This window comes from Elephantulus edwardii, unplaced genomic scaffold (genome assembly GCF_000299155.1).
Source record: "Elephantulus edwardii isolate Elephantulus edwardi_28Jun2011 unplaced genomic scaffold, EleEdw1.0 scaffold00113, whole genome shotgun sequence".
Lineage (NCBI taxonomy): Eukaryota > Metazoa > Chordata > Mammalia > Macroscelidea > Macroscelididae > Elephantulus > Elephantulus edwardii.
This window is the reverse complement of record NW_006399863.1, coordinates 10,125,169-10,143,105: the sequence shown is the minus strand read 5'-3', so window position 1 is coordinate 10,143,105 and position 17,937 is coordinate 10,125,169. Positions and strand designations below refer to the sequence as shown.

The following is a 17,937-nucleotide window of genomic DNA, read 5'->3' as shown; positions in this document are numbered from 1 at the left end:
CGTAAGTGTAGCAGCCCCAGATGCAGCTTTTACTGATACTTGATATTCAAGTCTTCCGAGCTGAAGGCTGGCAGATCCGACCTCTACTGAATCAGATGGTGAGTGGGAAGCTGGCCTGAGAAGGTCATAAAAGGCACTCCAGGATCAGGGACCAGGAGCCAACTCAGGTCTCCAGGCCCAAGTTCCTTGGAAAAAGATACAACCACTGAAGCCTACAGATAAGCAAGGCCATCAAGCTGTTGGGGTCCTGGCCCTCCCCAAGCCTTTCCTAAACCATGATCCCTATCCCTCCAAAAAAAAAAGTGTAGGCGCTAGGATTCAAAAGAAGACGTTTTTAATACAAAGGGTTTGGGGCACAGGCTGGGTCGAATTAAATAAAAGTGGCGAGTATCAGGAGCCAGCAGTCAGGGGTGCAGGGGCCCGACGGAGGGGGATAATGCAGACGGAGTTGCGAGCCTCTTTGATCCGCCACCATCGGCCGAGCCTGCAGGAGTGAGAAGCAGCTGAGGTCCGGCCCAGCCCCACCTGGGAGCCACCATGCCCAACCAGCTGCTGCCCAGCACCACCCTGCCGCTTACCAGTTCCCTTGGAGGGGTGCCACTCACCTGTGCTCCTGCCCCACTCCAGCCACCAGGAAGTCACCGGTGCTGGAGAACTTGAGGCTGTTGATAAAACCCACCTGAAGAGAGAAAGGGATAGGGGAAGAGGTGAGAACAGAGCCCGGCCACAGGGGCGAGCCTCAGTCAATCCCTGTCACCTGCTCAGCCCACCCAGCCCTTGTCTCCTCCAGGGCCTCAGCTTCTCTACTTGTGAGATGAGGCTGAGAATGTGAGTTAGTGAGGATCAGACAGCTCTGCTGGGTTAGGGAGCTCTGGTGGACTAGTCTGTAGAGGGTTGTGCTGTTAACCCAAAGGTAGTGCCTCTCTGGCTGTTCAAATCCACCAGCAGCTTCTCAGAAGAAAGATCCACGAATCTCCTCGCATGTGACTTAAGCCTCTGAAAAACTCACTGGAGCGTCAGCTATGAGTCAACTCCAACTTGACAGCAATGAATGAGTGAATGAGTGAGCATGTTGGGTCTCTAGTCATGGGACCCTAGAGCTCCCGTGACTACCACTGACCCAGAGCCTACACTCTCAGTGGTGTCCAGTGACTGTCCTGTGCCCCTTCCCAATCACCCCAGTCAAGTCCACCTCAGCCTGGCCCTCAATATGACACTAGCCATCCAGACCCAAACACAGTGCCAGACTCCCATGTCTTTTCCCAGGGTGTGCCCAATCCTATATTCCAGCATCTAGGACACAGAGAAGAGACAGAGAGGAAGAAGACAAGGCTCCTGCCAGGCTCTGTATTAAGAGGTGGACACACAGAAAGGTCACAGCTTGCCCTGTCCCAAGGAGGCACCCATCTAATTCCAGGACCTAGGAGCCCCAGGGTAAGGCAGGTCAAGCATTCGAGGCTCACTTACCAAGGGGATGTCACAGAGATGGTCCAGTCGCCGAAAGCCCTCCCCGCACTGCCAGAGCCGCACAGAGGCATTGTGGGAACCTAGAGACAGGAGACAGTGAGGGCCACGCACACTGACCACCTGGTGAGCCCTCCTTCTTGTTGCACCAAGCACCTACCTGTGGCCACAAGGTCTGTGTTGAGCAGGGATGCCACAGAGGACACCCAGAAAGGCTGCTCCAGACCTGGCTCTCCCCGCAGCCCGTGGGCCTCACGCTGCAGGGCAAGTGGCCTCTTCTTGGAAAGGCCCCACACGGCCACAGAGCTGTGGGCAGAGAGCACAGTGGTGAGGCCGGGACAGGGCAGAAAGGACAGCCGGAGGATAGAGACATGGTCACCTAAGCAACTGGGCCCTAGGGCTTGTTTAGGTGTTTTAAAATTCATTTACATTTTAAAAAGTTTGAAGGTTTACAAATCATATTGAGTTTTCATAGACTGAACCATTTACAGACATTTTGTTTTATAGCATCAGGGCCTTTATCTACAAAGAGTGGTTAAACAGCTCCCACAGAGGGCAGCCGGAGGACCTTAAGGGGCTGGCCTAGCATGCAGAAGTTATAGCAGGAGATAGCAGAAAAGCAGCTCTTACCCATCATCTGCTCCTGATACCATGTGTTCCTCGTTGATGAGCTGGATGCAGTCAATGGAGCCCCTGAAAATAGGGTCTGTGAGGGGTGTCCCCAGTCCCACCTCCAGCCCACGGCACCACCTGGCCCCCAGGACGCCTTACTGGTGGCCATAGAAGACCAGCTGGGACTCCTCCGGGATCTTCCACACCCTTACGGTTCCGTCCCGGCCGCCGGCTGTCACGCAGCACTCTCGACTCAGGGCGTCTAGTGCAGCCACTGCATCCTGGTGCCCGAAGCTGAAGGGGCACACAGGTAGGAGTGAGGTCGTGTGTGTGCATAGGCATGCACGTGCAGACAGGCGGAGACCCACGCGTGCCTACCCTCTCCCCACGTGCACTCACAGCGTCTCCACGTAGGCGTTTTCGGCCACGTTCCACACCTTCACAGAACGGTCGTGAGAAGTGCTGTAGAGCTGGTGGGTGCCTCTGCGGAACGCCAGCCCCTGAGGGTGCATGGAGAGAGGGCCAGGTCTTAGGGCAGAAGACCTGGACTAGCAGGACAGACTGAGTCCAGACCTGGGGAGCACTTTCTGTAAAGGAAGTCATGTAGAACCGGAAGCCACCTCCCTTCACAGAGCTCACTGGGCACCTCCGTGCAGGGCTGTCCAGAACAGGCCAGGAACGGGCTTACCTGTCCTCAGCAGTCTCTCTTGACTTATCAGGGACTTCCCATGCCCTCCATCCATGCAAGTTCAGCTTGGTTTCTCCCTCTCTCTTTCCTACTCTCCTTTCCACCCCTTTACTTCCTTTGTGGCACTGCCCACCACATCGAAGTGTAAGCGTCCAGCAGCGAGGGACCAGGGAACCCTGTGCCTCATTCTACCCAGTCCCCAGTGGCTGGCCTCAAGCCTGCCCCACCCAGTAGGTGCTTACTATCTGCCCCCAGAAGCCCAGCTCCTCACCGACACAGCATCCCGGTGTCCCGTGAAGGTGTACAGGTGCCGACAACTCTCGGGCTCCCAGATGAGGATGAGCTTACTGCAGTCACCCGAGGCCTGTGGCAAACAAGACAATGGCTATAGACGCTCACTGTGCGCCAGTGTGTCTGCCCGCCCACCCGCCCACCCCTGGGGCTGACCCTGCCTTACGAGGTACTTGCCATCAGAGGAGATGGCCATGCAGAGGATGTGGCTGCTGTGGCCAGGTGGCTGCCCCTCAGCACCCTTTTTGGCTCGAGGGATCACATGCAACTTCCGTCCACTTTCTGTGCTCCCTGCCACCAGGGGAGAAGGCAGTGTGAAGAGTGTGACGGGTGAGAAGGCAGCCTCGCAAACTCCCTCAAGGGACAACAAGGGAAAGCCCTGGACTTGAGTCAGAAGCCCTCCTAATGGTTCAACTTTCAAGAGCCCCCGCCAAGTTGTCTCAGTTTCCTCATCTGTTAGGTGGAGGCAGTAATCCCGTGGGGCAGCCAAGAGGCCCAGAGAAGACAAGACACTCAAGAAGTACTTTGGGAACAATGGTGCTAGTTATTACCATTATGGGGAGGGAGCTCTGGTGGCCTAGTGGTAAGAAACTGTGCTGCAATCCCAAGGGCACGTGGTTCAAATCCACCAGCGGCTCCATGGGAGGATAGGATGGGCAATCTCCTCTCGTGTGATTAACTGCCTCTGAAAACCCGCTGGAGGGTCAGCTATGGGTCGGTTCCAACTTGACGGTACACAACAACAACCACTGTGGGGGGTGAGGAAAGTGTCCCTGGCGTAAGGATGAAGGCCAGGAGGTCAAAGAACTCAACCCAAAACAGTACAGAGCCGCAAATGTCCTCCAGTCCACAGGCCCACCTGTGGTATCAACTCCCAACAAATCATCATCACCCTGTCTGTTCTCCCCGCTCTCAGGGGCAAGAAGCACATGATCATCAGTGCAGGGCAGACCCTCCACGCCACCCAGAAAGTACCTCCTTACAGGGAGCACATCTGCCACCAGGGGCTTCCCCTCTCCAGGGCTTTTGTCTCCCTCCCCCTTCCCCAGATCAGCCCTCCTGGACAAGCGTCAGAATGCAGCCCTCTCCCCAAGCCCCACTAGGCACTCACTCACACTTAATGATGGTGCAGTCTTTTGCAGCAGAGAAGATGGCTGAGTCGTCTGGCGTGATGACCAAACAGGTGATAGAGAGCTGGTGGCCCCGCAAGACTCGAATGTCGGCCGGCTCTGGGGCTTGGATCTGGGCAGGAATGGGCCAGGTCACCACGGCGGGGGAGGAGGCAAGAAGGCACTGCCCACAACACTCCTTCCCACCATCCCCAGGCAGGAAGAAAACCAGAGCCAGGTCTTCAAGAACTTGCCCTAACCGCCCAAGTGCCTGCCATGTACCAAAGCAAAAGTCCCCTGATCCCTCATCTGGTAACTTCATCCCAAAGTGTCCTGCCCACTCACCTCCTTCGCCACCGACTTCTGCAGCCTGCCTCTCTGCTCGAGCTGCATGGAAGAGAAAGGCATGAGACTCCAGGAGCGGGGCCAGCCTCTGCCCGCCTTCGCTTCCTGTCTCACTCCATACTCACAACATCCTCCTTCAGGCGTCCTGCCACCTGGTCCTCTTCAAATTCACGGGCCTCAGCCTTCTCCTCCTCTGTCCGGAACAGATCGGACCAAATTAACCAAAGCCAGTATCTCTTTTTCCTCTTCCTGACCCTGCCATATGAAAATTCCCTGGGCCCCAAACTCTCAATGCTTCTGGCACAGGGGAGGGACGGTTGGATGGTCTCCTGCTCCCTCCCTGTCTTTACTTATCAGACCAGTCTGCAGCTCTCCACAGGCCTGGCCTGCCCTGGGAGGTCCACCAGAGTTCCTGGGACCACTCTACAGGGCAGCCCACACCACCAGCCCCAGTAGCCCACTGGTAACTGCATCTATCACCCTTTTATATCAGGAGATCCAGCACACAGGCTGAAGCACAGACTCTACTTCTTGCCTGCTCCACCCACACGCTCACCTTGCTGCTTAAGCTGCTCAAGATACAGCTTGGCCAAGCGCAGCTTCTTCTCCTGCGCTGTCTCCTCAAGCTCTTCCTCCACCTCCTCCTCCTCAGTCTTCCTCGGGGCCAGGCTGTAGGGAGGAGGTGGCTGGGTTAGAGGGGGTTCAACCTTTCCCTCTGGCCTTTCAAGACTGTGCTTCCTCATGTTCCCTGTCACTGGTGTCCCTGAACCCCACCCCACCCCAATTCATGCCGGCCCTCCTGCCCCATGATCACGTGGTACAGAAAACACACATTTTACCAAACTGGAAGGGACCAACCCAAGGGCCTGCATAGGGATGAAAAGATCTAATGCCAAAGATAAATCATTCATCTCTGGGGAAAACAGGATATTCTATCTATCAGTTCCCAAAGAAAACATACGTCACGTACAAAAGGTCATGTACTGAAATGGCTTCAGATACTTCAACAGCATCACTGAGGAGCATCCTACACACTGAGGATAATGCTGAATACTGTGCCCAATTATCACATTGATGACAAAGGAATATATTGTCAGATAGGCAAAAATCCACAGAAATGGTCCTTGACTCCCCTTTCAAGAAATCAAGGATGTGCTCTTCAAATAAGAGGGTAAGTAAGAACAAGGCAAGCATAAGTCATATGAGAAGAGATGTAACCAGAGACTTGAAAAGACAGACAGCAAGCCAAGAAGTGGCTCCACACACAAAAGGTGGCCCAGTTGAGATCGGATCCAAGGACCCAGCAGGCAGACACATCGAGGCTCTTCTCATCTCTCTCCCAGCTGCTACACCACCACGCTTTACCCCATAGACAGTGCCAGGGAATTGGCCGGCCTTGGCTTCGTCTGACCTTGAACTGATGAAGTTCCACTTTTCCTTCCCTGCCTCACTTCTTGGACCAGACTCACTTCACTGCAAGGCTAACCTTGCTTTAACCTGCTCCTCAGAGCTGAAGGTGGGTTCTACAAGATTCTGCAGTGTCAGATTACCCAGTAAGCCAGAAAAGCATTATGCTGACTTACTAAAGTGTAGTAAATAATTTTTCCCAACACCAAAATACTCCGCTTCTAGAGATGGTTGATCTCAATCCCTCTCCTAATTCCACAGCACCTTCCTACAGATCCAAAGCCTCTTCAAGTTTACAATCCCTGACAGAGCCAGCAAGCAAGGTACACCATGAACCCTGTATCCACCATGCATCAGAAAGCAGATAAAGCAAATGCGTGCTCTGTTCACTAGGTGATTAGGTGTTAGTAAGCACAAGCGAGTCTGTGCTTTCCCTGCCTATCGGGTAATCCTGTCCTAGAGATCAGAACAAAAGAACCCAGGGCAGGCTTCTTGCTGGACCCACGTGCCTACAGACACCTAGTCAATATCAGGTGCCCCAAGTTTGTTTCACAGGACTCACTCATGAACTTATCCAGTACTTTCTCAGAAGGGGACTTAAGAACTCTTAGGAGAGTCAAGGCCAGACAAGGCCACCAAAGACCACTCAGTGCCATGCCCAGCAAGCTTCCTGCCAACAGGACTGTACTAGCCTGCCCTATAATGGCCAAGGCTGAGACTTCTACTCAGTTTATCCAAAGGAGCACTGAGAAATTAGAGGTTGGAGGGGGGAAAAGCAGCAATGTAGGAACTATTTGATACCCTCACTGTGGTGACATCTACATGACTATACGCATTTGACAAAATAAAAACTAAATCACATCTTAACAGAATTTAAAAAAAAATAATTAACAGTGTAATTGAGCTCTGGTGGCTTAGTGATACCAAATGTGCTGCTAACCCAAAGGTACATGGTTCAAATCCACCAACTGCTCCACTGAAGAAAGAGAGGCAATCTCCTTCCATGCAATTTATTGCCTTTGAAATCTACTGCTGAGTCAGTTCCAATCAAACACACACAACAACAACAAAGTTCTGTGCATGCTCTAGTTTTTAACCTAAGTCCACAAAAGTTCATTACTTTATCATAACTCTAGCTAGTTAATTTTTTCACTCTTACCTATCTAATACACCTTACAACACAACACCAAGAGTGCTTACTTAGCATGAGATTGCCACACACCAAAACTCTAAAATTACGAAAACTGTATTAAGCCTTTTTTTGTGGCCAGGTTAAGGCCAACACACACTCAACCTGAGAAGCTGAATATCTGAGGCAAAACATAAGGAAAAAATGTGAGACAATGTGGGGCGGAGCAAAATAAAACATTTCTGATTTTTGTTTTTTTAAAAAAAAAGATATAAGGAAATTTAAAAAAAGAAAGCTCAATTTCACTGCCATCAAACTGAACTTGAACCATACCTGACCCTCCCTCCAGTGAGTTTTTAGGAAGCTGTAAGTCGCATGGAAAGAAATCTTTCTCCCTCGAAGCCATTGGCGGATTTGAACCCTCAGAGAGATCACTTATTTTGGGTTAAAAGCACAACACCCAACCGACCACCACAGTGCTCATCACTGAGGAACCTGCTTAACATTCTGATTGGTTATGAATGTACCTAAAATGGGAAGATGGGTTTTACCCTGAGAACATCTTATATGGGAACAAATGGCCCCAGTCTATTCTTCTTATTGAGAAAGTGTGGATGAAAATTATCTTAAAACTCATTTCACTTGAGAGCTTTTTAACAGATGTCTCTGACCCATACATAAATTTAAAATTATTATAAATAAATAATTCTATTTATTGTAAATTTAAAAAAAAAGCACAACACCCTATGCATCATGCCAACAGTATTCCCTGGAGCTCAGTATGAGAGGCTCCATCTCACAAAATCAGGCCTGACACCTCATTCCCATTTGAAACCCTGCACTATACTCCACCTAGTCACCCACAGAATGAAGGAGGCATTACAAGCCCCTCTGTAATCTAATGTACCGCCAGCTCTTTCTTCTCCGATTCTCCACTCTCGCACACTTAACACCCCAGCTCCTTTCCTCACTTTTTCATGGGAGAAATTACCGCTCCAGGCCCTACTTAAATGTCACTCCTGTATTCCCGGCCCCGGAACTGTAAGGCACATACCCACTGTTGTTATTGTTGTTATTTAGGTGCCATGGAGTTGACCATGACCCACAGTGATGCTAAGAACAACAGATGCGACCTTTGCCCTATCCTGTGCCAACCTCACCATCTCTGATATACTCAAGCGCACTGGCATAGCCACTGTGTCAGTCTGTCTTGTTGAGGGTCTTCTCCTTTTTCTCTCATTCTCCATTTCTCTTCGTAGGTCTCTCTCCAAAGACTGGCCCCTCCTGACAACATGCCCAAAGTCCATGAGACCAAGTTTCACAATCCTTCCCTCTAAACAGCACCTTGCTTGCACTTTCTCTAAGACATACTTGTTTGTTCTTTTTTTTAAAGAGAATGAAGCCTTTATTTCCTTGTTTCACACAAAGCTGGCAGAGTTGGTGGCTTTTTGGTTTTTAGTCAAAGAGACCAAATCCCATATCCTCGTCTGACTCTTCCGACTCTTCCTTTGTTTCCACCTTGGCTGGGGCCGCAGCAGCAGGAGCAGCTGCAGTAGTGGCGGCAGTCACAAATGCAGATGGATCAGCCAGGAATGCCCTGACCTTTTCAGCCAATGGGAAGGTGTAGTCAGTCTCCACAGACAAAGCCAGGACCCACTGATACCCACTGATGACGGAATGTGGTATTGAGGCCACAGTTGGGTAATCAATCTGCAGACAGACGCTAGCAACACTGCGGACACCCTCCAGGAAGCGGGTATGCAGGGTCTCCTCTGTGATGTCAAGCACTTCAGGACTGTAGATGCTGCCGTTGTCAAAATCCTGCTGGATGATCAGCCCGAAGGAGAAGGGAGAGATGTTCAGCATGTTCAGCAGGGTGGCCTCGCTGGCTCCCACCTTATCTCCAGTCTTAATCAGCTGCACATCACTCAGAATTTCAATGGTGCCTCTGGAGATCTTAGTGGTGATGCCCAAAGCCTGGAAGAAGGGAGGTCTTCTCGGGGCCCAGACCAGTGTTCTGGGCTGGCACGGTAACCTCACATGGAGCAATGGCACCAGCACGGGCAGCAGCCGGCACCTTGTTGGCCAGCAGCATGTCCCTGATCTCTGTGAGATCCTCTTTGGTGAACACAAACCCCATGTTCCCCCGGATATGAGGCAGCAGCTTCTCCAAGGCCGGGTTGATGTCCAGGTGGCCCCAGACGGCCTTGCGCATCATGGTGTTCTTGCCCATCAGAACCACAGCCTTCCCACGGAGGGACATGCGGATTTGCTGCATCTGCTTGGAGCCGACATTGTCTGCACCCACGATGAAGCATTTCGGATAATCATCCAGAAGTTGAATGATCTTAAGGAAGTAGTTGGACTTCCAGGTCGCCCTGTCTTCCCTGGGCATCACTGCGGTGCGTCAGGGATTGCCACGCGGGGTTTAAAGACAATGTCACTCTCACAAGGATGCCTGGAGAGAGACTATTTGTTTGTTCTTTTGGCAGTCTATGGGACATTTAGGACTCTTCTCCATCACAATTCAAATGCACCAATTATTCATTGTTCTGCCATCCTTATTCACCGTCCAGCTTTCAAATGTATAGGGCATAACTGAAAACACCACAGGTTGGACTTTCCCTCACCTCTTTACTTCTGGAGAAATAACCCATCTCACTCTCTGAGATGTTATCTTTTCTAATAAAACTAAATTTGTTTACACCTCCCCCCAAAAAAGCAATACTATGGCTTGGATCTTGCACACCTTATTCTTTAAACTGACATTCTTGCTCTTTTGCACTTTGAAGAGGTCCTTGACACATCCACTACAGGCCGTTAAGTTATTTCATCACCTGACTCCTCATCCCTGTACCTTCAACAGTGAGGCTAGTTTCTGGGAACATGCAGAATAGGAAACATACAGGCAGTTGTGAAAGTGTGAGAAGACAAAGTGAAGCACCAGAAAGTTTTTCTTGCATCCCTCTTCCCTTGCCCTGTGTTCAGCTTCCTGTCATTAACCAAGGAGGACAGTGTTTTACTAAACCTAGGAGTCCTTACATGAAAAGGCGATTCCTCAGAGGCAGTAACTGAAGGGGGGAAAAACCCAGGCTGGGAGCTAAGAACCACAGTTCTGGGTTCTAGGCCCAGATCTGCACCAACTGTGTAATATCTAGCCAAAAGAGGCCCAACATTCTTTACAGAAATGAAAGAGAAGAACCACTTACCTCTCACTCTCAGAATCGCTGGAGATCTCTTCATTCATCCTGCCACCACCCTTAGCTTTGCTCCTGGCTCCAGCAGAATCGACCTGGAAAGTACACGATCCTTTCTCTAGGCGGGTCCCAACCACGCCGGCACTAACCAGGGGCCCATTCCGATCCCTCAAGAGCCTCAGGGCTGGAAGACGCAGTGGCGCCAGACTCCATCGCAAAAATTTTCAGGTCATGGTCAGAAGGGAGAAAGGGCGAAGCTGACTCCAGCTGGGGTCCCCGGAAAAGAATTACAAGAGAGGGGCTCCCAGCACCAGAACTGATGTCGACCACATAAAGCCCATCTTACCTTTCGTCGCCGTTTGCCGGCGCCCGCACCGGTCTCAGCCCCCGAGGCCGGCTTGCCCCGCTTGCGAGCTGCTACTTTACCCGACATGATACCCACACTATCTGTATCTGGCTGGAGACCTCAGTATCTCGTGGCGACTAGATAGATCCCCGCGGCCCCGCAAGACGCCACAACCCTGATAGGCTTCCGTAGCTCAGAGGGTCCCGCCTGCCACGACCTCATTTCTTCAGTATCTGTCACGCCCTCAAGCGTCTACTGGATAGATGCCTCTGTGGCTACGCCTCCTTAGAGCTTTGATTTGCTACAGCTCCTGCCTCCAGAAAGAAGCTTCCGGCCCAGGGCGCGTGCGCATTGCTGCTGACGTCCTAAGGAGGGATTAGACCCGGAACGTCAAACCCGGAAGATATTCTCCGTATTTGCAGCCCTCGGCCGCTGGGGAGCGGCAGAGATGCGGGGTTGCCTATCTTTGCGATCGGAATGGTGGCAGAGGGAACCAGCCAGGCTGGCAAAGGGTGACTCGGCCTGGTGCGCGATAATAAGAGAGATCCAAGCAGCCCCTGGAGAGAGAGAGGTGGTGCCGGGACTCATGGTCACTGGGCAACCGGCAAACACGTGCCACATGGCCCAACCCATACGAATAGCGCTAAGAGCGTGGGACCTGGCTTTGACCCAATCAAGTGTCCACTTATCCGGGAGGCTCTGTGAGACAGGCCAGCCCCACCTATGCCATTCCAGCCTCTCTGACTCAGCCCGACTGGTGGCCAGATAGCTAGAATTCTATCCCTTGCTCAACTTAGTCACCGCTCTGGCCACTGCCGGGAAGTCCCTTCCAAAGTCACGCCCAGGGTTCACCAAGACCAGTTAGAGGAGGGCCCAGACTTGCTGGAGGTGCACACAGAGCGGGTGGCAATCACCTCTCCCAAGTCCTCTTAGGTGAGTGCACTGCGGCCCTGCCTACAGCCCACCTCAGGGTGAGGTAGAGGTGGACCTGGACCAGGCAGGGTAGGGCTGGACAAGCCAGGCCAGAGTGGGGCGGGAACCTGACTTTTGGGAGTCCAGCTCACAGATCACCCTGGCCACTATCTGGGAAATAGTGGATCAATTGGGAAGAGCTTCTACATTACTTTGTCCCATATTGTAAAGGGATAGATTTGATCTCTGGAGACATGCCATGGTGGCTACTGCATCTTGCGCCCCCCCCCCCCCCCCCCCCACCCCCCCCCCCCCCCCCCCCCCCCCCCCCGGTTTCCCCCAAACTCTGGTGACTCAGCCTCAGCCCAGAGTGCTGGGGGGGGGGCAGAGGCCAGAAGCAGAGAAAGGAATCTCCTTTCACTTTCCCTACCACACCAGAACTTACCGGAGAGGACAGAGAACAAGACCCTTCTGAGAGGCCATCCTAGGCACCCGTGACAAGGAAAAGGGGCTAGGAGAACGTTTTCAGTCTGGGCTGGGAATAGGGCAACAGAGGAAGGAAAAAGCAGTAAGAAGCCACCCAGGGCAAGCCCCAGTCTGGCCGAACTGGTTCTCTGAGAACATTTGGACTCTGGAGGCAGTGGAGGTCTGAGGGTCCCTTCTTAACCCGACAGAAGCCATGGCTCCAAAGCGCAAGGCCCCACTACAGAGTGAGGGCCCTCAGAAGAAGAAAGGGCTCCAGGTGGCAAAGGAGGAAGACAGTTTCCGCTCTGCGGCCGAAGCCCTGAGGGCCGCACCTGCAGAGAAGCGCAAAATCCGAGTGGACCCTGAGTGCCCACTCAGCAGCAAGCCTGGGACCCAGGTTAGCCGGCAGCCCCTCAGCAGGCCTGGGGGTGGGGAAGCCCAGTACCTGCCCCTAAGGCTCCCGAATGAATTCCAGAGGAAGGCCTTGTTTTTCCACGACCCTTAAGTTCAGGCCTGTAGGCTACTCTGTCCCCACCAGAACTCTCTCAGTATGTGCCTGGATCCACTGTGTGCCGTGTTGGCAGCTACTGCCAAACTTTCCTCCCATTGGCGCCTCTGGCCCCAGGTTCATGAAGACTATGACTGTACCCTGAACCAGACCAACATCGGCAACAACAACAACAAGTTCTACATCATCCAGCTGCTGGAGGACGGTAACAGCTTCAGCTGCTGGAACCGCTGGGGCCGCGTGGTGGGTATCACTCATCGTCCCGTGCATGCCTCCTCCTGCTCAGCACCCATTCCTGATCCCTGGGGTCCAGACACTTTACTCAGGCCAAGAGCTGCAGCTGCCGCCTGCCCCCCACCTTCCCACCTCCCTAACTCAGGGCTTGGCTCAGCCCAGCCATGGAACCAGCAGGTGTCTGTGGCGGGCACTGCAGTAGGCTGTCGCTTACAGGGTGAGGTGGGCCAGTCAAAGCTCAGCCCCTTCCCATCACTGGACGCAGCAAAAAAAGACTTTGAGAAGAAGTTTCGGGACAAGACCAAGAACAGCTGGGCCGAGCGAGACCACTTCACTGCCCACCCTGGCAAGTACACACTTATTGAAGTACAGGGAGAAGACGAGACCCAGGAGGCCGTGGTAAAGGTACTGTAGCCAGGGAGGGCAGGTGACCTGGGCAGGAGAGGGGACTTTATAGGGAGACCCGCCAGTCCAACTCTTCCCTCCCAGCAGTGCAACCTTGGCATAGACACCTGCTCTGGTCTCAATCTGGCCATCTCTGTCACATGTTGGGTCCAGCTCCTGGGAGAAGTGACCTGCCTGGCTGCCCACATGTGTCCTCTGCTCCTAGGTGGACGGAGGCCCCCTGCTGACTGTGGTCCAGCGAGTGCTTCCCTGCACCCTGGACCCAGCCACACAGAAGCTCATCACCAACATCTTCAGCAAGGACATGTTCAAGAATGCCATGGCTCTCATGAACCTGGGTGAGTGGCTGGGATGGTAGCTGGGGGCTCGGGAAGGCAGGACAGCCCAGGTGAGTCTCCCTATTCCTCCTGTCTTCCCAGATGTGAAGAAGATGCCCCTGGGAAAACTGAGCAAACAACAGATCGCTCGGGGCTTTGAGGCCCTGGAGGCACTGGAGGAGGCCTTGAAAACCCCCTCGGTGGGCGGCCCCAGCCTGGAGGACCTGTCCTCCCACTTCTATACCGTCATCCCCCACAGCTTCGGCCGCATGCGCCCACCACCCATCAACTCGCCTGAGCTGCTGCAGGCAAAGAAAGACATGCTGCTGGTGAGGGCTGGCAGGTGGGCGGCGGGCAGACCAGCCCCTGGAGTTGAGGGATAGACAGATGGCTAAGAAGAAGGGATGGACAACAGAGGGCAGAGCAAAGGACAGGGAAGGAGAAGGTCACACAGATGGACAAGGTAGAGATGGGTGGCTGGACAAAGAGGTAGTATCAGTCTTGTAACTCTCAGGTGCTGGCCGACATCGAGCTGGCCCAGACCCTGCAGGCAACCCTTCAGGAGGAGAAGAAGGTGGAGGAGGTACCACACCCTCTGGACCGAGACTACAAGCTCCTCAAGTGCCAGCTCCAGCTGCTGGAGGCGGAGGCACCTGAATACAAGGTGGGCCAGACCCTGCAGACGAGCCGGCTGGCGGTGGGCACCAAGCCTCTGCCCACTGCTCTTAGCAGGTCCAGAGGAGTTCCTCGCATTGGACCTCCTCTCCCTGTGTCTCTGGGGCCAGGGGAAAGCGCTGGGGCTCTAGCCCCTGCATTCCCATGGCACCTAGCTTCTGCCTTCCCCTAGGTGATTCAGACCTACTTAGACCAGACTGGCTGCAACTACAGGCGCCCGGCTCTTCAGCATGTCTGGAGAGTGAACCGAGAAGGAGAAGTAAGGGCGAGGCTCCCAACCCCTCAGCTCCCCTCCATCCCTGGGGAGATAACCTTATCTGCATCTTAGCCCGCTGGCTTGGCAACTCTGGCCAGCCATACTAGGTCTCACCTCACATGTGTGCACAAGCATGTGTTTGAGACCAGAGGGGCCTTAGCTTCTGCATGCCATCTGGGCAGAAGAGAATGGCTCAGATGACACTCTGTTCTCTCCTTGCTCCCCACCACAGGGAGACAGGTTCCAGGCCCACGCCAGTCTGGGTAATCGGCGGTTGCTGTGGCACGGCACCAATGTGGCGGTGGTGGCTGCCATCCTCACCAGTGGGCTCCGCATCATGCCACACTCTGGTGGCCGTGTTGGCAAGGGCATCTATTTCGCCTCAGAGAACAGCAAGTCAGCTGGTTACGGTGAGACACACCTCTCTGGGCCCCGTCCTACCCACTGGGAGCTTAAGGTATTTCTAGGAGTCAGTGGTCTTTGGGCCTCTTTGAGCTCATGAGGGCCCACGTGTACGGAGTAGACCTGCTCTCTAGGGTTTTCAAGACCTTGTAGAAGTAGCTTGGCAGGCCTGTCTTCTGAGTTGTTTCTGGGTGTATTGAACTACCAACCTTTTGGCTAGTAGTTGAGCTCTCAATTGGTTGCACCACACAAGGTCTTCTTTGTTCAAGAATTGTTGTTTTACCAAGACCATTGATGTCAGTCTGGAGACTAAGGTGTACCTGATCGAGGCCATGATCTTTGCAATTACTTGCTATGCATCAGAAAGCTGGACAATTATTAGGGATAATAAAAGGAAAATTGATGCCTCTTAGTTGTGATGCTAGAGAAGAGTATTGACTATACCATGGACTTGGGAGAACAAGCAGATTCATCCTGGACAGGGTGAAACCAGGCTGCTCTTTGGAAGCAGGGATTCTGAAGCTCCATCTGACATACTTTGGGCATGTTGCAAGGAAAGACCTTGGGATGGTGGAGTGACAGTGCAAAAGAGGAAGACCCTGGATGAGATGGATTGAGTCAGCAACTGGGGTAATTGGGCTAGGTGAGTCAGAGGTGATGAGATTGGCACAGGATGAAGCAGAGTTCAGAGCTGTTGTACATATGGGGTCACTATGAGTCGTAAGCAACTCAACGACACTTAATAGTAACAACAACCATGAAGTTAGAACCAACCCATAGCTGGTTTTCAGAGGCAGTAAACTGCATGGTAAGTGATTTCTCATCTGTCTCCCACGGAGCAGCTGGTAGATTCGAGCCACATGTTTTTGTGTTGGCAGTGCAGCTCCTTACCACTAAGCTACCAGACTCCCTGTATAAGAGAAGGCTTCTTAAGTGGTTTCTGGCTGGACTGCTCAGTGGAACATCCTCAGGCCTAGGAGGACTAAGTGAGGCAAGTGGTAGTCCCGGATGGCTTCTGTGAGGAGGTGATACAGATGGGACGAGAGAGCCAACTAGATCTTGGAGAAGTGCAAGAGGAGTCTTCACAGTAAAGCAGTAGAGGCGGCTCAGGGCCTCTGAGTTCTTCCTGACACTGATGTTTAAAGCTAACATCTGGCGGGAGGCCTGGAGGCCCAGGCGAAGCATCCAGACAGTGATGGGAGGAGCACAGATGGGATTCTTTCTGGGTGGCAGGTTTTCAGAGGGTGGAAACGTGAGACCCTCTCCCATCCAGACCAGATGTAATGGGCAGTGATGGTGGGGAGGAGGGGCGCAAGAAGGGTGAGTTATTGCAATCCCAAAGGCTCATGGTTCATATCCATCAGGTGCTCCCCTAGAGAAGGAGGGACAATCTCCTCCTGAAGGTATACACACACACACACAAAAAAAAAAAAAAAAGAAGGAGAGTCGCGAGTGGACTGAGCAGTATGTGAAAATGCCTCCAGTGAGCCCCAGAAAGTACCCTCACTAAGTGACTCCCTAAGACTGGCTTCTCAGCGCAGGCTGACCTCATCCCCAGAGACTGCTGCTACCCACCCACCCAAGACAACAGAGGACAGGGACTCAGCCACGCTCTGGGAAGTCGAGAGCTGCCCATGATCACAGAATCCCTCCACAGACAGAAGAGGAAGTGTTTGAGAGAAAGTGGCCAGAGGGTCTCAGAAGAGCCAGCACAATGGGGTCCTTAGGTAGGGGGTAAAGGACAGGAGTGGAGAAGCCTGCAGACACAGACCCCAGGGTGGTCACAGGGAGTCCACTGCTGGTGTCAGTGAGCACAGCAGTGGGGCTGAGGCCTGGCTGCAGAGGGTGGGCAGCGACAGAAGTGAGAAGGAACAAACAGTGAGCACTTTTGGGGAACAGCAAAGCCAGAGGATTTAACAGTGAAGCAGAAGAATTGAGGGTGTCAGGCAGAAGGATCAAGCCCGCCTCTGGGCCTCCCTGTATCCCCCCCAGTTACTGGCATGTCCTGTGGGACCCACCACATTGGCTACATGTTCCTGGGCGAGGTGGCACTAGGCCAAGAGTACCACATCACCGCAGACAATCCCAGCTTGAAGCAGCCACCGCCCGGCTTTGACAGTGTCATCGCCCGAGGCCGCACGGAGCCTGGTGAGTCCTGGGGACCCCAGGACAGTGAAAGGGCTGAGATCAATGGGCCGAGGTGTTTCCAGGGAGGGGGTGAGCTGGGAAGGGGCTGTGAAGAAGGACAAAGTAAAGACTTCCTTGCTTCAGTCATTCACCTCATTCACTGGGGGGCACGTCTGGAGGGCTTCAAAGAGGAAGTGTCGCTGAGTCTTGAAGAAGGAGTAGGAGTGTGTTAAGCAGAGACATGGAGAAGAATATTCCAGGGAGAAGGCCCAAAAGCCTGGAGGTGGGTGAGCTAGAGCTGAGTAGGACTGATCCAGGGTCTTCCTTTCCCATGACCCCTGCTGTTCCCTGCAGATCCAACGCAAGACACAGAATTGGAGCTGGATGGGCATCGGGTGACAGTGCCCCAGGGCCAGCCCATGCCCTGTCCCAAGTTCAGCAGTTCCAGTTTCTTCCAGAGCGAGTATCTCATCTACAGTGAGAGCCAGTGCCGCCTGCGCTTCCTGCTGGAGCTACGCCTCTGAGCTGCCTGCCCGACCCGACCCACCTGTTTGATTAGAGGGTCACAGCCCAAGAAGGGGCCAGCTCCCACACCCCTAGGATGGCCACCCAGTCCAAACTCTACAGGCACACCTCATTTTACTGCACCTAATGTTTTTTGCCACCAACATAGAGAGAGCTCTGTGGGCGTGGTGGATAGAAAATTATGCTACCAAGTCAAAGGTGGGGAATTTTTAATCTGAGGCCCTCAGGCCTGGTTTTAATTGGTTTTGGTCAAACATTCTTCTGAGTGGTATAGCACTGGTCTGTCCATTTGCTGTACAGAGGTAACTCATGGTTACTGCAATGCTGAACACTGTGCCACTGATGTGTCAAATGCGATAATGGTGACTATGGTGGACAGTATTTGGTGGAGCTCCTCAGTTAAAACAAGCTTGGAAACAGGAGTGGCATCCACTTCCAAAATAACTTGCCTCCAGAAACTCCATGAACTTGGAGAAACGATGAAACTTATACAAGTGTTCAGGTCTTTCATTCATAGGGTCAT

The 17,937-nt window shown here is 53.1% G+C and overlaps 2 protein-coding genes and 1 pseudogene across 2 annotated transcripts; 1 reads left to right on the top strand and 2 right to left on the bottom strand.

Moving 5' to 3' along the window:
* Nucleotides 1-319: 319 nt before the first annotated feature.
* Nucleotides 320-10,678, bottom strand: RRP9 (ribosomal RNA processing 9, small subunit (SSU) processome component, homolog (yeast)). The gene is made up of 15 exons (XM_006892264.1): nucleotides 10,589-10,678; nucleotides 10,255-10,337; nucleotides 5,066-5,178; nucleotides 4,635-4,702; nucleotides 4,510-4,551; nucleotides 4,171-4,297; nucleotides 3,222-3,346; nucleotides 3,036-3,128; nucleotides 2,476-2,576; nucleotides 2,236-2,370; nucleotides 2,095-2,157; nucleotides 1,625-1,770; nucleotides 1,468-1,547; nucleotides 606-679; nucleotides 320-484 (listed from the first exon to the last, which is right to left on the bottom strand). Exons 1-15 carry the CDS (start codon nucleotides 10,673-10,675, stop codon nucleotides 391-393), a joined length of 1,431 nt encoding a protein of 476 aa, XP_006892326.1. The 5' UTR covers nucleotides 10,676-10,678; the 3' UTR covers nucleotides 320-390.
* LOC102865427 lies at nucleotides 8,501-9,440 on the bottom strand (annotated as a pseudogene).
* A 1,501-nt stretch (nucleotides 10,679-12,179) lies between the features above and the next one.
* Nucleotides 12,180-17,413, top strand: PARP3 (poly (ADP-ribose) polymerase family, member 3). The gene is made up of 10 exons (XM_006892306.1): nucleotides 12,180-12,362; nucleotides 12,591-12,716; nucleotides 12,924-13,112; nucleotides 13,318-13,450; nucleotides 13,532-13,758; nucleotides 13,944-14,093; nucleotides 14,277-14,363; nucleotides 14,593-14,770; nucleotides 16,755-16,910; nucleotides 17,244-17,413. The coding sequence occupies exons 1-10, from the start codon at nucleotides 12,180-12,182 to the stop codon at nucleotides 17,411-17,413; spliced, it is 1,599 nt and encodes a 532-aa protein (XP_006892368.1).
* Nucleotides 17,414-17,937: the final 524 nt, after the last annotated feature.